The following is a 19382-nucleotide window of genomic DNA, read 5'->3' as shown; positions in this document are numbered from 1 at the left end:
TTTCGTTTCTACTCTTTGCATCTTGTGACATTTTAATCCAGAGGAAGTCAACCCAGTGTGTGTGATGTGCACCACTAGTGAATGGTGGTACCACAGTGTGCACTATAATGCTGAAAATAAAAGAGGGGAGCCGCAGGTGGCCTCGTCAAGCACCAGCGGCCACACCTACTGCAGGCTGCCTTTTGTTGGCTGCCACAGCCTACAAAGAGCAACACTTTCTGCCTTTTTTTTCCTTCTGCTAGGACCAGGCAGCAGCCCAACTGGTCACCAGACAGGCTGGTTTCTTACTGCGTGCATTTTTTTCCCGTTTCTCAAACAGTGTGTTGCTCGGACTTCATTTAGCCCTCTATTAGCGTCTTCAAAAGCCACATCTCTGGTTATTTGAGTAATGCGTGACGTCCTGCTATTTTCTATACCCCAGGTGGATGTGCTGAGCTCTCTGCTCTGCCATGACGTTAAGGAAAGAATTTGTCCCGCTTCACAGCCTTTTATTTGCACTCCGTTTCCTCGCTTGTGTAGAGCTGGCGCCTGCCACATCTCTGGCTTTAGTCCGAGTCCCTAAATCTCAGACTAACTCCATCTATGTCTCATTTTCCCCCTTTGTTTTCACTTTCACTAGTAGCTGCACTTCCACTTTCCTTTGATTATATCGCTCCCATTTTAGGCTTGCCTCTTCTCGTTGCCACCCTGCCCTGCCTGTGCTCTCTGGACACCTGTCTTTGCCTCTCTATGGCCACCTTGATCTCTGCGTTCCACCAGCATCTTGGCTTCCTCTTTCCCCTCAATCAATTTACCCTCTGTGCCTCCCGTTTTTTCCTGCATATTTTTTGTGTGTGCCATACCCCACTCTTCCCCAGAATTTTCTTCTGTCAGCCTCAGTGCTTTTGGTAATAACCACAAGTTGCTTACTGCTTAAGTTTGGGTGCTGCCTCAATTAGTCCAGTTTTGCACCTTTCAGCTACCCAAAATTATGATTTATACATTTGTGATCGTACTGATTTCACCCTACCATTTATAAACTCCTTCCAAGAGGAGGCAGTAGTTGGTACTGGGCTGCCTCCTACCACATTCCCATGTGATTTGGCTGTCGCATTTTTGTTTCCTAGTTGCAGTGATCAGGCTGTGGTGCTCGCATGCATCTTGCATTAGATGTACATACTCTGTGTACCCATACAGGTCCTCATTGTGGTACACTGAGAACCTGTGTGGTACATGTCTCTTACCAGTAGTACCCCTCTGGATCGTTTCTATTCATCTGTGCCCTTTTTTAGACAAGCCACCAATTTTCCATTTTCTTCTTCACATTCCTTGCCTGTCCACAGATATGACATTCCTTATGACACCACCCTGCCCCCTGCCATCCCTCGCACCCACAAATGTTCCTTGCTGCTGCCTTTCCTTCTTTTCTTCCCCCTGCTGTATAAGCATAGCCACTCCTCCATCCTTTCTCCACTCTCCAATTACTGGGGGTTCTTCCAGATCCCATAGGTGTGACTCGCTCATGACGTAGACGTGGCTATCTTCTTCTAGCTGTATCCACTTTTCTGATTTCCTGCCTCCCTGCATGCTCATGCAAGTGACCTCAATCAATCCCTCTCCTTTTCATTTTGCACCCAGCCCTTCCGTCTGCCTCCCCCCCCCTCGCTCGCTGCGCCTGCCTACTCCATTTTCATGAAGGCTTGTGGCCCCCCATAAAAAAGCCACTGCATGCGCAGTGTCATTGCCCGATGGCTTGTCCGACCTGTCCGCTGTAATGGACCGTGTCGCGCTGGAAGACCCCTTCGCCCGAATGTGTGACACCACTGCTGATGTCGATGACTGCAAAATTTATTGCCTCGCCTAGCTCCCGTATTTCTCTGCTTTGCAGCCAGCACCTCCCTCTCCACTTGTACCCTTGGCCCAATGATTTCGAGTACCGAGCTGACAACTATCGTGTACCTTTGGGCACGGTGTCCTAAGCCCCCTTATTCCCTCCTCTAACTGCTTCTGCACTCCCGTGCCCCGTTCCTGCAGTATGCCATTAGCCCCCCCACCCCCTCCCATTATAACCACTAGCTTCCGCCCTAGCTCGTTCTCCCATATCTTGTCTCGTGTCCTCTCCATAACTACCCTGACTGTCCGGCCAGGTTTTTTCCCTGGCCGGACGGTCAGGGTCTTGTCCCCTCTCACCCGCCCTCTTATTTTCCACTTTGGAGGTGTGCATGTTTGAATCTGCCACGATCACCACACACCCCCTTTCCCCTCTCTTGACTGTCCACTAACGCAGCCACTTTCCCCTGCTGCGTGAACGCTCAACACTCCCGTATAACCCCTGACCAAGTTCCCCTATTTGGGCATCACCTTTGTACTGTGGCCCAAATTCCTTTGGACCTGCCCCCCATGCGTCCCTCTTCCCTTATTGGCCCAGCCATTTCCTCCCGCTCCTCCAACAGCATTTTCCCTCCTTCCTCCTCTCTGCTAGCTCTTTTCTCCCCTGCCCTTCCGGGCACCCTACCCTCAAAGTTATCTGCCTGTTTGCCTTCCCCACAACCCTGCAGTGCCCTGCACATGTTTACATTGACTGAGGTGCAAGTCGCGCAGGCATTGTTTTCTACTAATCATCCTCGCCTCTTGTCTTGTACGGCTTGAAGCTGACGAGCACCTCTGTTATGCCAAACTCGTCAACAGCAAGATGTAGTTCGGTCAGTGTACCATCAAGTTTGACTAATATTTTTGCACGGTCACCATAACTGCTGGTGGCACTCTGCCAACTCGCAACGTCCTAATTACTGTGCATGCACGGCACAACTTGCTGCACCACCTCCACGATTCTCTGCACCGCAGCAGCCCCGTGGCTGCACCATGAGAAGTCGAGGGGCGCAGCGCATGGCAGCACCCTTGCAGCGGTGAATGGAGCGCTCTGGTGCATCACATCACGAACTGGTGCAGACGTTTCCATGAGCTGCGTCTGAATTGAATGAACCTGTGCCACTTCTGGGCATCAGCGCTTCAAGGAGGAGCATGGTGGCCATGCACTCGTCTGTACAGTTAGCAAAACTAAACGCATTCTCAGCTCAAGCCAGGATTAAGTGGCTTGTTTGACCCCCGTATCGCAGAAAGTGGGTACACTACATTTACATCACGCAGGAGGCATTCGATCGACTGTGTAATCTTGTGCTTCACTCTCTCGGTGCATGCAGTGACATCGTGTTTGTTTGCAACACATCTCTGGATTGCTTTGAAGTTGAATAAAATGTATATGCCAAAACCAGATCAGTCGCTGAATAAAGTTTATTTTCTCTCTTTCTAGGTAGTGTACAAAATGCTGGAAGGCGTCACAAACATCTATGCTTAGAGATTTCGCTTGTAAAAATCTTATTGTAACAGCTTTCATAGCCTTGGTGAAATGTTTTTGAAAAGGGGCACGGACAGAACAAAGAAAAGAAAGAAGTTGGGAGGAAAGAGTGAAATGCAGACAATGCTTTTACACAAACATTTTTTGTATGAAACATTAGGAGCCAGTGAACAGCACTTTTGCAGAATGATGTCTCGCTGCACTTGCTACCATGAAGGCTATTTTGGTGATAGCACACAGGCTTGCAGGTGAATGCAGAACTACCCAAAAACAGTTCTGCACTACCTCAATGACAAGTTTTTTTTTTTTTTTTTTTTTTTTTTTTTTTTTCAGTGATGACATAGCGTAATGGCTGGTCTAAGAAACTGTCTGACCACAACCTGCCTGGCTGAGACTGTTGGCATCAATCAAATGTGGAGAATGAGGCTCAAGCAGCTCTTCGGTCACAAGTGGCCAGCAGTCTTGAATATTCCTTAAGACATACTCCAAAGTCCAGTGCTTTCGCAGCAATGCCAAGTCTGTGTTGAACAATCCATAGCGTTTGAGCCGCACACGGTGGCAGATTGCACATGAGCGCAGCCTCAACCCAATTTCGTGAACCAACTGCAGAAGATACGCTTCAGTCTCACGAACACAGCTCACTTCTGAAAGCGCAAAGAAATTTTAAAATGAGACGGTGCGCCAGTCAAAACATGACAACTCACAAAATCTTTTAGGTCTACAGCTTGCAGTCTGTCATACTACCCTTAACTCGTGTTCTTTGCAAGAAAAAAGGTGACTATTTGGGCCAGTTGGTAGTCCATGCACTAGTATGGTAAGCACATGCAACCACACTACTTCCCACAAATTTTCGTCTATGGCAGCATTCAGCATTTGTTTGAAATAGAAATCATGAGGAAACAGCACTCTTCAATGTTGCTGCCCATGTCCTTCTCACCTTAGGTGCTTGCATATTTTGCCAAGTTTGCTAGCTGCATGTTTTTCTAACTTTGCTTTGAGTTATACTGATGCCCAAGAAGATTGATGGGGATAGTACTAGATACCGAGAAATTGCAAGGCAAAGAAACCATCCCTTCTATCTGCCAAAAAAGTGCCAGGCCCCACTGCCCCACCAGAGGGCCCCACTTTTCGGTTCAAATGGGAGCTTGAATTTCTTTTTGCCTGCTGTTTTAAAACCATGGAACACACACTGCAGTCTGCAATACGTTTTACAAAAGGGGTGAAATACAAAATGAATTGCAAGCCTGCTGGCCAGGGGTTTACCCAGAATTCGATTTTTTGGGGGGGTGTGGGGGGGGGGGGGGGGTGTGTGTATAAATCCCTGGGCGAGGTGCTCGTGGTTGTGGAATCTTTTTGGGGGTGTGCATATAAATCCCTGCTGCTGGCAATCACTTAAAAGCATGAAATGGCACCACTGTGGCCTTTTCAATAGCACATTTCCTGAATCGGAGGTAAAACCCAACAGCACGTTTTGTCAGCAGTCCTTCACCCCAGCAATTGCTAGGCCTGTTTCAGCATGTGCTGGGGGTACATGTGCTGCCAGGAAGCCTTCTCTGTACAGCAGTAATGTGCATGCCTTAGCATGTGTATTCGCATACATCTTTCACACTCTGTAATGCAGCAAACTTTGCTTATTTTGCATTGACAAACAGATTGACACACATGGACCAGAGCACTTGCCAAACACAGGTCCAATCTGGTCACTGCCCATAGTGAATTCCGAGTCAATTTGTTGCCAAAATTAGAGCCAGTTCTGCCACCTGGGTATCTGCCGTACAATGGACACGTCGCATGAGTTCATCATGGGCGCCAAAATGGCAGCAGATAGGTCCCACGAGCCCCTGAATACAAACCATGGTGTAAGAATATTTAGGTGTTGACGCTGCGTCTGGCAGCACGACCAGATCTTGTTCGCCGCCCCGCTGTGCTTCTCTTGAGCGTGCACAGATGGCGCCGCGCCACAGGGGCCTGTCCAGTCGCCGAGTTGCGGTGATAGTAGTGCAGGTGTTGCGAGATCGTTCAGTGCCGCCGTGTGTACCTGTGCTTTGTTAAGTCCAAGTAAGGTGCAGGAAGGTTCGAACTGGTGTTGGTATTGATCATTTTAATGTACTTCGGGTTTTACTTGCTGGAACTGCATGAATGGGCGAAATGGCAGCAAGGACGTTCTGCAGAGATCGTTTCGAGCTTCTTATTGGAATGTGTTTTAGAAGACGATAGGCATTCTTGGGCTTCTTAAACGCTAACGTTTTTTTCTGCCTGTCTTTCTGTCTATCCATCGAATCAGCCGCCTGGCCAGAAGATAAATGAATTCTTTAACGAGACGTTTATCTACGCAGAACATTTCCAAACTACTAGATATATGGTCGCATACTTCATATTTGTCAACACTGTTCAGCAAAAAGAAAACATCAGGCATATTTGAAATAAAACATCAATACATAACTGATACTAGCACTACATATTCTTTATTTGAAAATAGACACTGGTGTACTTTTTTTTTGCGTTCGAAACGATAATTTACCCACAAATTACAAAAAGGGTTCGTGCTCCACCTTGGAGCTTGTGGCTTGAGCGCCAATCCAAACAGCAATAAAAGTTCCGAACAGATGGCGTGCCAGTAGTGCAAATGCTGGAAAATTGAATTCAGCAAACCTCAATTGCATTTATCATGGGATAAAGACAGAGAGGGAGGGAGGGAGGGAGAGAAATCATTTTATTATTTATGCTGATTGCTACGACATGGTTGGTGCACCCAAGGAGGTTAAAGAAATTTTTTTTAACCTCCTTGGGTGCACCTAACCCAGGGGTTGCTCTGGCAGAGGACTGAGCGAGAGGTGGGCGGGGTGAGGGGAGAGGCAGCTTTATGGCAGGGTGTGCAGAGGACTATCGCATTTCGCTGATATTGCAGCGGAGCGAGCAGATATACAGCCAATGTTTTGTTCATCTCCATGGCTCGTGAGAGCATTGCTGCGCCTCTTAAATACAAAAAGTCAACCTCAACCTGCATGCCCCCACATTTTCGAGAGAAAAAGCCTGCACATACATAAAAACATTGCGTAAGCACTTTAATGCCTCAACACTGTGAGAAGGTCATGCCCGCCTAGTAAAGAACATTGTTAACTTTGCCTACCTGAGTTCTTTAATGTGCACAGAAGCCTGTAAGCCATTTCCGCATTTTGCCTGCATTGGGAGCGCTGCCTCCACAGCCAGGAATATAACCTGCCCTCTTTTAAAGCCCACGCCACTGTACGCATGAGCGCTGGGATCAAAAGCAAACTGCATCCGCGGCGTTTTAATGGCTAGTGCAATGTTTTGGAAAGGTTGAAGCGCAAAGGTAAACGTTAAAAAAATAAATAAATAAATAAAAGAGAGAGAAGAGGACAGGCGTCTTGACAGGACATGACATGCATTGGTAGCTACGCGACGTGAAAATGGTTAGTGGAAATTTCCCTGGAGTTGCTCCTGCCAAGATCGTCTTTTATGCCGACACCAAAGATGAGCGGTCGTCTACCTTCGTGTCACTCACTGTCTACCTCATGAGAAACCGGCGTGCACGAGCCGAAATAAATATTTGCACGACAGTAAAATGGCGAGTGGCATATGTCAGTTGTAAATAATTGCAGTTGATCTAGTAACCTCAACAATTTTGGGCCACAAAATTCTCCGCCGAGCATTCTAGGGTTGGCCAAATTATACAGCATTGTATTCATAATAAAAGCTGCCGGCATGCTTTCTGCCTTTCATACTAACATGTTTTGTGACATCAAAATGCACAGCAGGTGTAAACTGGCCATCGGATCGCCGAGTGAAGTAAATTGATCCGGTGCCATGGTATATCACATGTGGTGTCTGTGTAGATGCTTCTTGAGAAAATGGTCTCATCCACACAGATTTTAATTTGAGTACCTTGTGACCTCCAGACATTTAATCTCAATAATACCTAGTGGCTGGAGAACTCGACTAATGAACTGGAGAACACCGGAGAAATCACGACACAAAAAGCTAGTTCTAGCAGAATTTGTTTGTGCACTGTGCCTACCACAACGTGGAAGCTAAAACTTAACTTCTGCACCTTGTAATGCACTCTGGCAGCAAAAAACACGTAAATACAGCCTAAAATAACACCAAAAGCGGGGCCCGCAGCGTAGCCACACTTGCCGCTTCGCAAGCGATAGGCCCCTTGCACCACAGCGGCCGGCGCATGTACTAGAAGGTGAACACGATCTGGTCGAGTTCTCTGCCGCAGCAGCCGGTCAGTGTCAACACCTAAACATATTCTTACACTGTAATACAGACCAAACCAGCACAAGCTGGACTCAAGGACGCAAATCAGCCCAGATTGCCCACGGCATTTAAGCACCTAACGAGCCACTAAAACAATCAATTTAGGGCAACTGACTCCTTATTAGCCACCAATTATAAAAGTTCAGCGAATGGGGTACAGAACATGCGGCCCGCCGATGATTTTGTGTGGCCCATGACCGGGCTCCTAAGGGGGGAAAAGGTTGCTGTCTTGAAAAGTATTCGACGGTGGTGATAGCTTGAGTGTGCATTTGCTAAAACAGCTTTTCTTCCAAGTGTGGAACCTTTGAACGCCATTCGGAAAGGGGCGTCTCTATTTCTGGTCACTTACAAATAAAGAACAACTCTTGTCATCCACCATGGCAACCATTACAAGTCAAGGCACTTGGATATTACATGAATGAACACCACCCTGTTAAAGACATGCTCGAGTGAATTTGTTGAACTCTATTTGTGGCTGCATTATGTAGTCTAACATGCGTAATGCCTTATTCAACTGTTTAGCAGAAGTCCAACCTTAGTGTATCTGTAATGTTGTAAAGGACAGACACACTGCCACAGTCACATATGTCACACTGGTGGTTTATGACGGGCTTTTTTGCTATCTCAGAAATCCAAATTTTCACTTATTTCATGGTATGCATTGCCCTTTTGTTTGTTTATGCCGAAATTATGCTGGATAAACGTGCTGGCTAAACATGCTTGCAATCAGTTAAATTTGGCCCTGCAGACTAGCAAGTGTATCTTCATAGCAAATCAATGAGGAGGATGGTACAAGAGAAACGACACCTTTGGACACATTTTTCTTGCAAAAAAAAAAAAGCCTAAGTTGGCTGAAAACACTCACATCATGGCCTACACATTCTAGACTTTAATCTGGTAAGTTAATTAGACAATGTTTCTATGTCACTCCAGTTTTTTTAAGCAGTTGCCCTAAGTGACAAAGTGCTATGTTTGCAGGCAGTCTAACAAGAGAAATCAATCATCTAGTTAGAAATGTTGAAATTTCAGTTGAAGAGTGTACATTTTTTTGCACTTATTGTCATTTAAATATAGCTAATGAAGGCAGAACATAATCACAGATGCTAGATAGATGCCCGCTGCTTCCACCAACCTAGCCGAGTAATGCCTTCACACCGAAACGGAGCTATCGGTGTGTCAACAGCCTGTTAGCGTTCCAGTGGTATGATCAAACAAAACTAGAGGCACCACTACACTCGCAGTCAGGTTTCTTGGCGATGGCTCTGGTCAGCACCTGCCAATTGCGCAAATAAGTCCCTGTGATAAAATGGCCCCTTTCAGCACAAGATTATAATTCAAATATTTACTAGTCAGAAGTGGTACAGAAGTTCACTCCCTAGTCCTAAATCTACTGATAAAATTAAACGAAGCAATACTGCTGAACAGCTGAATACAGCTTTTGGAAAAAATGAGTGCTTTTGCGAGCATAAAATAACCTAAATTTCTTCTTGGCTGTGTACGAGGAACAAGTGCCTGTATGCCACATGTTTAGTGATATCTCAAATCTTAGTTAGTATCTAATGTTACTATCTAACATTTTTAGTGATTATTACAAATTATGCTGCTGGAGGCCTCATGCTCCCAACATCTTTACCTTTCTGTGAACACAATTAAAACAGGGTGAAACTTGCAGAGTTATCACAGATGAGACATAATGCAGGAACTACAGTGGTTACCCCTTACCTAGGGTAAAGTATGGCAGGTCCAGCTCCAAGCAGCGAATGTTGTATACAATGGTAGGAGACTTTTCAGCGGGTCGCACGGTGCCTGTGGCCGCCATTTGATAAGCTGCCTGACTGTTCAAGGGCACTCCTGCATACCTGGAGAGAGAGAGAGACAGAGAAAAAAAAAGCAAGATGAGACAGCCTTTCTTCTCCAGCTGCTGTGGCTATACAATAACAGGCAGGACAAGTACGCCAGGGCCAAATTGATGGCGTCAGGAGTGTCAAGTTTACGGTATAACTTGAGTAGAGCCAAAGCAGCACTGATATGAACAACTTTTGTTCTGCTCTTGGGCAATACCTTGCTCAATCCTGTGCAGTCACAATTGGCATGAAAGGTTTTAGCAAAGCTGAACACGTTGGAGCCACAAACATACGCATTAATTTTACGTGCAGAGTAGAAACACCAAAAGCGGTGACATGCTCAAAACTGGTCACTGCATTCCCATCAGGGTCCACATGTGCATGTTTTGTTTCTTATAAAATGGCGTGCAAAGATACTGCTTTGAAATGTTTTTGCTAGTGGGAATCCCACCTTTGCTTCTGCTCAATCGTTTCCTTTTTATTTTTGCATTATATTCCACTCACACTGAGGTGCTGCTCCGTTTGCATGTGCATATCAGACTATAATTTGTCTAAGCACGCAAGAATATGTTTTAGTGTAAATCTGGTGCTTCAAAGCAAGCAGAGATTATCAGAAATAGAGCTGAAAAGAGAGTGGCACATGGGGTCTGCACAAAATAAAATCAACGCTGTGTTCATGACATCCTTGTTTTAGCACTATCACCACGGTAGACTGAATTTCCTATTGTCTGAAGTGCATTTTCTGGCCGCCAAAGCAGCATCAGTGGACACGAGGGCGAACATTTTTTCATTCAGCATAGCTCGTTGGCATTGAAGACCACGAGGTAGTACTCATACAAAATCAGCCCACCATGTCATATAAGTCAATGCTGCACCCCCATTTAATGGTAGGGAAAACTAAGCTGATAGCTATGCTACATTCAAGACGGGGTGTTTCACATAACTTGGACCAAGGATTAAAACTACCAAGGTAAAATTTTCCAACAAAGAAATCGGTTCAGGTAAATAAAGGAATTTTTCAAACAGGTGAGTCCAGCTGGAAATAATTTTCAGCTACAATGTTGTAGGACGTCAAATGGAACACCCAATTCGGCAGTCTGTGTGAACATTTTATTAGCGTTGAACGTTTTCCCACACTTCAAATAAGGCACGCCAAATTTAAATGACAGGCTGGTGGAGCCAACCATTTTGCATGACTACACCCTTGCACTGGACACTGTCGAGCTGCATCACGCACACGTAGCTACCAGTGTTATCAGCAGGCACGTGCAGCCACAATGTTGTGCCACACCTCTGTTCTTCTACCTTTCATTCGACCCTCATACATTCTCCCCTGTTGAACAAATTTCTGCAGAAAATTTGGTACTTCCAATATTTTTGGGCAATTAACATTTTAATAAAAAAATTGCTGCTACTTAAAATGCATTCAACCGCTGAATTATATTAGCTTTACTGAAGCAGAAGTGTGGCTTCAGAATGTGGGGGCACACTGCACACTGCACACTGGAGGAAGCCTATGGTGACAGATTATGGTAGGGAGCTCGCTCAAATGTGAGATGAGGTGTTTGGTGTGGTGTAACCATGATGTCAGAACCGTAATTCGTTTAAGAGACTGAGCTTTGTTAGGGACTGATGATGTTAGTATTTTGGACTTGCTGCTTTGGAAAACAACGATCTTGATGAACCTTGCTATGATGAAAACTGATTTGCTGGTTACTGGTGCTTCCTCGTTCCCAGACTGTGTAATTACAAAGTGGGGATTGATAGTTGTTTCAGCTGTTTAAGCTAACGGTCGGCAGGGGTTTCAAAGAAGCGTCAATGCGGGCCCCCCTCAGGGCCTGATTATATGGAGCGGTGTTTAAAAACACCGTAAGGCATGGTACAAAGCAGGGTAGGTATGATGCCCATGATGCCCAGCAAGGTCCCCGAGCTCCTTGGCTCGTAGACAAACAAGAAGCCAATCAGCTGGAGCTTGACCAATGGCCACCGTTCGTGGTTTCTAACTCTCCACCTTTAAGCCCGTATCCACGGTTGGGCACACCTTATGTGTGGGTGCTCTGGGTATGCAGTGACACCACGCACTGTCAACAAGATCGCTCAAGGTGTCCCGTGCAGCAAGGAGGGTGGAGTCATTTCCCAAGTTTACTCAGCAAGCCAGATTCTCTGGCACTGATATTTTTGTTGCACACGCTTTTCAATACAACAGAAATCAACGCCTCGTAGATTCTTTACAGTTGTATAACAACGTCAACAGCATACAGTTCCACCCACCGTCCCTTGACAGGATACATTAATAAAAGATAAACTCACTTGAATGCCTGAACCTGATACGCAGACTGAATCGAGCCCAATAAGCGCTCTAATCTTGATACTGTAATGTGGTCTGGAAAAAAGGATGCGGAATAAGTTAAGCTCATGTCTTCAAAGTTTCTTTAGAGTATGTAACACAAATCCAAAATGACAGTAGTATGTGTTCTACTAACCCGCCTCTGCATAAGTACCGGCAGTTTCTGTTGGAGTAATATAACTGACAATGTATATTGATGGCACAAGGGCTGCTCGGCCAGAGAGCACCTAGAAGTGTGCTGTGTATCCCAGTAAAACACGGTGAATAATAAAATAGTGGTGTAGGGGACCAACAGGAACCTTAGTCAAGCTGTAGCTATGGCTTTCAGTTCGTGCCCCTTCTGTTAAAGAAAAAATAAACAGAAAAGAAACAGGAATCTGAAAACTAAAATTTAAGCATAAAATCTTGGGGTGTGAGAACATCATATTCAGGACTGCGAAGCAAATATTAGTAGTAAAAACTGACTGAAAACTGTATAGAATATTTTCTAGAATGAATGTCCTTGCTTTAGTGCGTATATAGAGTTTCTAAAACGCAGCCACACACATTTATCTGAGGATTCATCTGAGCGTTCATGTACTAGTGCTTGATAACAAAATGGTACAAAAAATTAAGATAGAAAATTAAGAAAACATGACAAAGCAGTGGAACAAAAACTTGGCGTTAAGTGCAATCAAGAAATGTGGGTTCCTCAATAATGAATATGCTGCGAATACAGGAAGTACCTTTGACTGGTCCCTCCAGTCATGGACAAGAAGCTCAGCATGCTAGTGGCTAATACAACTTTACTGCAAACCAACAGGTAATAACTCTAGATTCCTCGCACATTCCACCATTACTGACAGGGAGCGTCTTTTCGGCTATAAATGTTATGCATTTTACACAATTTTACACATACACCACAGTTAGCACATACTTATTTCATGCCAGGCTTACACATGTCCGGCTTTTTTGGACAGCTTCGGCGTCATGCGTAAAAATAAACCCAAAAGGGAAAGTCATGCGGTGAAGCTTAGAAGTTTGCATGTCATGCGGCAGAGTCAACTTTTATTGCACTATTTTTGTAAATTTTGTATATTTGAAAATGTCCAATACTTCAAATTGTAATATTGCACTGCAAATCAAATAGCACACACTCTTCGCAAAGTATTTGAGGTTTCCAATATTTGCACACTGCAATAAAATCTCACAAGTGTAAAAACGAGATTAAGTTTCAATGACACACTGCACATACTGTAAATAATGTTTCATTTGCAAGCTCAATACTTTCCAAATATCTTATTCACTTTTGCTTGACACTGCTCAGGAAGTCTTTGAGCAGGTGAAAGCTTTTTTGGTAGGGAAAGCTAACGTATAGATTAGCAAGCAAAGTAGGGCAATGCTTGTGTCACCAAACTGTGGACAGAGCACTGCTACATTACAAAAATTACAAGGAGTTTAAAATAGCACTTTTTTTTATAACGGATGCCGACACACTACTCTTATTTGCATGCAGTCGTAGACACATTTTCAACTAGCTTGAGCTGTACCAAGCCGACTCATTGTTGTGTTGTATGTTGCTATGCCTATAATAAACAGGCCCAAGTTTTAAATTTGCTGCAAAGAGTGGCTGGTCTTTTTTCAAATGCAAAAGCATTCGGGACTATAACCAAAGTATTATTGCATCTATTATCTGGATGACTGGTTGTGCTACATAGCTCCACTACCAGCATCTTAAAACTTACTGTATGTTGCTTTTTCAACAATTTTGGAAAGTGGAGTGTGCGTGTCTGTTGCCTTTCCAAACTCTCCCCGCAGTTCATAGGTTCGAAGTTGGTTGGAGTCGCAAAGCTTTTTCATCTTGTTGTAACCTCCATTCACTCTCATCACTGAAAAAAAAAAGGGGAGGGGGGAATTAAATAAAATAAATAAAAAGCATTCAATTGCTTAATTTATGCAGTCAGCAGCTTAATTTGTGCAGCCACTGAACGGAATTCTGAAAAAACAAGAAAAAAGGAACTCCTACGATATGGTGTTTGTTCACGTGCTCTTTCACTGAGGAGCATTAAAAAAATCGTCTGACGATTATGATACTCCCTAATGCGAAATTTGAGTGCAGCATGAACTGCAGTGTTCTCGGTCACGGCGCATAGGTGCTGCGTCTATGGAAGTTATCAGCAAACGCACTGCAGTGTGCGCTACTCTGGTGTTATCTCACAGCGCGTCGCCGCCAACGAGCATGTTGTTGTAAGTCGTGTTTGAGCCTCCTGAGCAAACGCCACGTGGCTCGGATGAGCCAGGCAACGAAGAGGGCGACGAAGGACCGATGCTCGTGCAGCACGTAGCATGTGCTGGGCTTCTGTGCTTTTTGTGAACTTTAAAGAACAAGACGCTTGCTTTCATGGATGCCTGGTTTTGCGTCTTTTTCCTCGGACGCCACTACATGCCAAGGCACGGTTTTCCAACACGTGTTTTCCTGGCAAGGCTGGTTTTAGATTTGATGATGCAACAGAAGTGGTGAAATACTTTGCTCTATACAGTTTGGCTGCGAGCGCTGCTGGCAAGAGCTATATTACAAAAATTCAAACTTTAAGTAGTTGGTTACAATAAAAGATTTATATTAGGGTTCGCACACAGTGCTTATCTCGTATAAAAAAAAAGAGCATAATAAGCGACGCAGGCTAGAGCAGGTTGCCTCCGAACTAAGAGTTTTGTGGGGAAGTATTCACAAAATGATGGGGTATGCGTGGTCTGCGGAAAAGAAACAGAAACTATGCGGCACATAGTATCCATCCAGATCTACATGAAGGGAATATTGGGCTTCCAGAAGCCCTAGGATTTAAGGGTATCACAGAGGAAGTTAACTTCAGGGCTGTCGAGGGGACGAAAAGAAGATTAGAATGCTGGTGGACGAAAAGCAGAGAGGGGAATATTGCCTAGGACAGTTACCACCTGTAACAGGGAAAAAAAAGTATTACGGGCCTAATAAGCTTTAGTGCCTGCCCTAAGCAGTGCTAGTATTAAACCAAGAGTGTAAAACATGATTATATTAGTCCTTTTTGGTAAGATGACATGTCATCACCCCGCTACAAAGGGGAAACCAATAGCAATCATCATCATCATCATCAGTAATTTAAAATGCTGTTCATAACTTCAGAGCTTCTTAGCGGGGAAAATGAGAGAACTGTGCAATGGAGTACGTAATTTCCATTCTCAAAGTGTGCAAACTGGCTGCAAACTGGCAAACTGGCTGCCTTAGGGCCAGTTGGTTAGCTCCTTCATGAGCAAAGACAAGGCACTGCCTGTCCAGAAACAGAGCTAGTCACCAGCTTCCAAGCACAGCCGTGACTGAAAACACCTTCACTGTGTGCTGGTACCTAGTCAAAAAATGCGTTTTTGCAGAGTTATGCCCGCTGGCATTTTTAGTTACGGTGCCAACAAAGCGATCTAAAGCAGGTGCATTTTGCACATGATGAAAGAAGGCTGGAAATCAACTCGCTTGGCCACAGCCATCCTACCACCAGACTACGCATGAAACATCCTACCACATGTTCCGCAACAGTGCGTAAAAATTAGTGATTTTTTTTACGCCTGCACATTTTTTACAGCCCCTTGTTTGCGACAGTGCATACGAAGGACTGCTAATGATGCAAGTCTGTTAAAATGAAAAATAAAAATAAAAATAATAATAATAACAACAACCTACACAAGACAAATCACCAGGCTCATTACATGTATTTAATTTTGTAATGTATTTCATTTTGCAATGTAATTATTTTGAAGACGTGTTATCAACGAGAGGCAGCATGATACTAGCCTTCATCAGTAGCCAAGTACAAGAAAAAGTAGATTTGTTTAATAAATAATACCTCAGAAAATACTGGACAACAGGTAGGCTACCAAGTGTTTTTGTAGTCATCATTATGCAGCAAGGTTTCTGCATTGCTTCCCCATCACCTTAAAAAGGGGGCCATGCAGACAAGACACAAGTTTGGTTCATTTGAAAGCCTGCCTCGTTAGAATCATACTGACACCACTTTTAACGTATAAACTTCATTCAAATAAGCTACATAATTAAGTAAAAAGGGAATGGCCATGCGACTCACTAGCTCATTTTGCATACTAGAACCTATGACGTAATATGCACAGCCGTGCAATTGGCTGAGGCTAGCAAAAGCTAACTAAGGCTAGGCAGGGCTTATAAGCTTGCAGACAAGCTATTTTTGCTTAAATGTAAGGTGTACTAATTTTATAGCAGTAAGAATGGTAGGGTGAAACAATGTAAGCTACGAAAATACACGTAAACATATAAGTACCAGTGCATACTGTTGTTGGTACTGTGGGCACTATGCTTTGGCACTTTGGGGTTGTCTCACACAACACAGGCCATCTGGCATAAGTGACACTTTATTACGTGACCCTGTTTGTCGAGCACACCCCATGTTTCACGAAATGATTACAACCTACCGTAACAAAAAACAAGCTAGGTGCAAATACGGGCAAAAACAAAGCAAAGACAGACAGCGATCCTGTGCAGTATGGTGGTGCCATCTAGGAGGACTAACGGCTAACGGCAAAAAAAAAGGCGTTCCGCGTTCAGCTACAGAGTAAACAGCACACTAACGTTCCCTTGAAGACATGTCCTTGTTACACCATCGCAGACTTCACAAAGCACACAATTTGGTGGGAGAATAAAAATTCATTAATTACGAAGTGAATAAAGCATCATTTGCTGCTGGACAAGCGCTGGGGCTTTTCAAGACACCAAATCTCTTGAATAAAACAAACTTGCATTTTGTCTGCATGGCCCTTTCAATTATGAATTAGACAAAAGTACAGCCTTGCCACTGTTCTGTCATCTTGGCCTTTCACACAAGGTGGCAAATAATCAAACTGCATTATTTGATGTGAAACATAACATTTTACTGACGTTACCTTTCACATCATCACATGACATGAGCCGGCACCATAGTTCACCCTCCCCTTTTTTTTGTGAATTCAGCTTCTCCCCACCAGCCGCTTGAACAAATTCATGACAGAAAAGGCATGAAAAGACAGGGCACAAGAAACATGCAAAAAAAAACAAAAAAACAAATTATACACACCCCAGCTTTCACTTCTAATTGAGTGCACCACTACAGCAGACTACAATGTACAAAAAAACAAACAAAAAAAAAACACCACAATTGATTTACTTACACAACACTCCAGAGGTGTACTTTCCAAGGTGAAAACCAGGGTCCATTCTAAAGTCCTCAGGCTGGTATCTTGAACCCACAACTACGCAAATAAGAGTTGGACATGAATGCATAAACAGTGTGCAAAACCTGACGGCCAACACAAACCCTACACCACTTACCAAGTGGATGATCTGCTAAGCTCGGGGAAGCTTTGACTGCCAGTTCGTTCCCACTTGACACAGACCCTTCGATGGTTATGAAGTCTGTAGGGGGCCGCACATCCATCTCATTGAGGTCTAAAAATAAACAACCACGCATTTCACAGGCGTCAACACTGCGGCATCTCGCACTGGGCTTCGCACTTCCACCTCATCCAAAACTCTGCATGTCAGACCTTCCAGCCACATGCTGGAATTCAATTCGGTTCACATGCAACTTGGCCCACCGCCGCATTTGGCACCCGTTCATGCTATTGTTATCCAACTTCATTGTGCGGTGTTTTCATCCTATCCAGCGTCGAATTGAGATACCGGTAGCGTTTTCCACACCAAAATGTGGCTGTGGGCCAAATGAAAACGTGCACATGCCGAACGGTGCTCATTCCATACCAAAGTTGGACACGGACTCTCAAATTCATTCCTAGATTTTGAATGATTGATTATGACGTTTAACATGCACACGCTTTGCAGGCGATGAGGCGCGCCTAGTGGAGGGCTCCGGATTAATTTTGACCACCTGGGGATCTTTAACGTGTGCCGAAATCTCAAACACAGGGGTGTTTTTGCTTTTCGCCTCCATCAGAGAAGCGGTCGCCGCAGCCGGGAATTGAACCCGCGTCCTTGTGCTCAGCGCACACCGCTCTGGCCACTGAGCCACTGCGGCGAGTCAAAATACATAGCTTGCATGTGAAATCCCCACAGCCCTTTCTGGAGTACGGCTCTCCGCTTTCCCAGTGCTACTCGGGATCGGAGGGGGAGATAAGTTCACGGCCTTCCACCGCGCAAGCGGTGCTCCAAGATGGCCTCTACAGTGACGTCAGTGCAAGCTATGTATTCATTTCTACTGTGCATACACAGCCTGTTTCCAGGATGCGCAGCATGTACTGAAAGCCACTTGCTCCACTGTTCATATTTGAATGTATCTTTACAGCACAGTGATGCTGTCCTGTCTCAAGTATTGGGCAGGCTTTGTGAGGTCTATGTATGACGACAAAGAAATGAATCCTTAGAAAAGTACACTGTAAATAATCATCCACAGACTCAGACGGCTCTGGTGGGGGAGAAAATTTTGCATGTTTGCCACAGCAATGCTTACGGGCATTTCCTCACTGCTTGCACCTTCAAAATACCAAAAGCTAAATGAGAAACAGCGTATTGAAGGAAACACAAAGTAGCATACACGAGAAAAATGTGGCAACGACAACGCTAGGCAGGCTGTATCACTTAACAGTTTACCAGTACTGTATCCACAAGTTATCTGCCGTTTTTACTTCAGGCGCGCGCGGCGAAGGGAGGGGGGGGGGGGGGTACACGTTTATATAGGGCCCCTTGAACGCATCACGTACGCCAAATCTGGCGTTTATTGAATTAATTTTGTCTTGTGTGCGCAGCAATGTTAGTCTTTGTACGGGAAAAAAAAAAAAAAAAAACCCGGACTGCTCGCAGGTTACACGAGTCGTGTAAATTGAAGAGGCCAAATGATCGCTCACTGTTGTAACTTTAGTGAGGTAGTGTGAAGCGACAGCTTCTAGGCGTTGCAGAGGGAGAAAAACTAGCTGATTTTGGTAAGAAGTTCGCAAGATCAAAGTAAAAGTAACCCAACCAGCCAACAAGTATTTCACTTGATCTCTCTTCGTGATTTTGCAAACAAACACACGTGCGATATTAAGACAACCAAACCACAAAAGCTTGAAAAGACAAAAAAAAAAGAAATCTGTACCACGGCATAGATTCCCTATGATAGTACGCCGCACTGCAGCACATGATATGTTCGCTGGTTTGTAGACGCAGAAAATGCCTCTCAACAGATCGAAAGCTTTCGGAGCGTACGTCACCGTTTGTAGTGACATCTTGGTTTAGCCTCACTCACGTTCAACCAGTTAAACGAGACGTCGTCGCTCATGGACACTGCTCAACGACATGGAAAACTGTACCCGCACTTCGTGCATTACGCGGGGCTAAGCATTTGTGAAGGCCGCCATCTTACAATAAAGTAAAAACCTTTAGTGGTGTGAACCTATGGTGCGAACGACAAACCGGTATGATCGGCTGTAAACAAGTTCATATCACTACGCTGGCGCCGCCTAGTAGCAAGACAATGATGTTACTAACGCCCTTGACTTTAAGCTTACAAATTTACCCGCAAGCGACGCCACACATGGCAGTACCGCTCAACGCCGTGGCTTTTAGCCCTTA

General features: G+C 44.7%; 1 protein-coding gene across 3 annotated transcripts; it reads right to left on the bottom strand.

Annotated features, from left to right (window-relative positions):
- Positions 1 to 3252: 3252 nt before the first annotated feature.
- LOC144150347 (pseudouridylate synthase TRUB2, mitochondrial) lies at positions 3253 to 19205 on the bottom strand. Of its 3 annotated transcripts, none has more exons than XM_077682146.1 (7): positions 19057 to 19205; positions 17148 to 17264; positions 16988 to 17068; positions 13534 to 13677; positions 11773 to 11845; positions 9341 to 9477; positions 3253 to 3978 (listed from the first exon to the last, which is right to left on the bottom strand). In XM_077682146.1, the coding sequence occupies exons 2-7, from the start codon at positions 17251 to 17253 to the stop codon at positions 3692 to 3694; spliced, it is 828 nt and encodes a 275-aa protein (XP_077538272.1). In that variant the 5' UTR covers positions 17254 to 17264; positions 19057 to 19205; the 3' UTR covers positions 3253 to 3691. The 3 variants fall into 3 exon arrangements, with proteins under 3 accessions (XP_077538272.1, XP_077538271.1, XP_077538273.1); XM_077682145.1 differs by having other exon boundaries at positions 18907 to 19201; XM_077682147.1 differs by lacking the exon at positions 3253 to 3978 and adding an exon at positions 5781 to 5963 and having other exon boundaries at positions 18907 to 19202.
- Positions 19206 to 19382: the final 177 nt, after the last annotated feature.

This window comes from Haemaphysalis longicornis, unplaced genomic scaffold (genome assembly GCF_048455015.1).
Source record: "Haemaphysalis longicornis isolate Haplotype H1 unplaced genomic scaffold, Haemaphysalis longicornis Haplotype H1 scaffold_1, whole genome shotgun sequence".
NCBI classification, from domain to species: domain Eukaryota; kingdom Metazoa; phylum Arthropoda; class Arachnida; order Ixodida; family Ixodidae; genus Haemaphysalis; species Haemaphysalis longicornis.
This window is presented reverse-complemented; position numbering and strand designations above follow the sequence as displayed.

Excerpts from the sequence above, each read along its gene's own strand:
- LOC144150347 (XM_077682145.1), bottom strand. The coding sequence starts at position 19,036 with ATGTCACTACAAACGGTGACGTACGCTCCGAAAGCTTTCGATCTGTTG. Across the intron at positions 13,678-16,987 it reads GTACACCTCTGGAGTGTTGT|TGATGAGAGTGAATGGAGGT; the intron begins GTAAGTAAATCA and ends TTTTTTTTTCAG. Across the intron at positions 3,979-9,340 it reads CCTGCCATACTTTACCCTAG|AAGTGAGCTGTGTTCGTGAG; the intron begins GTAAGGGGTAAC and ends TTGCGCTTTCAG.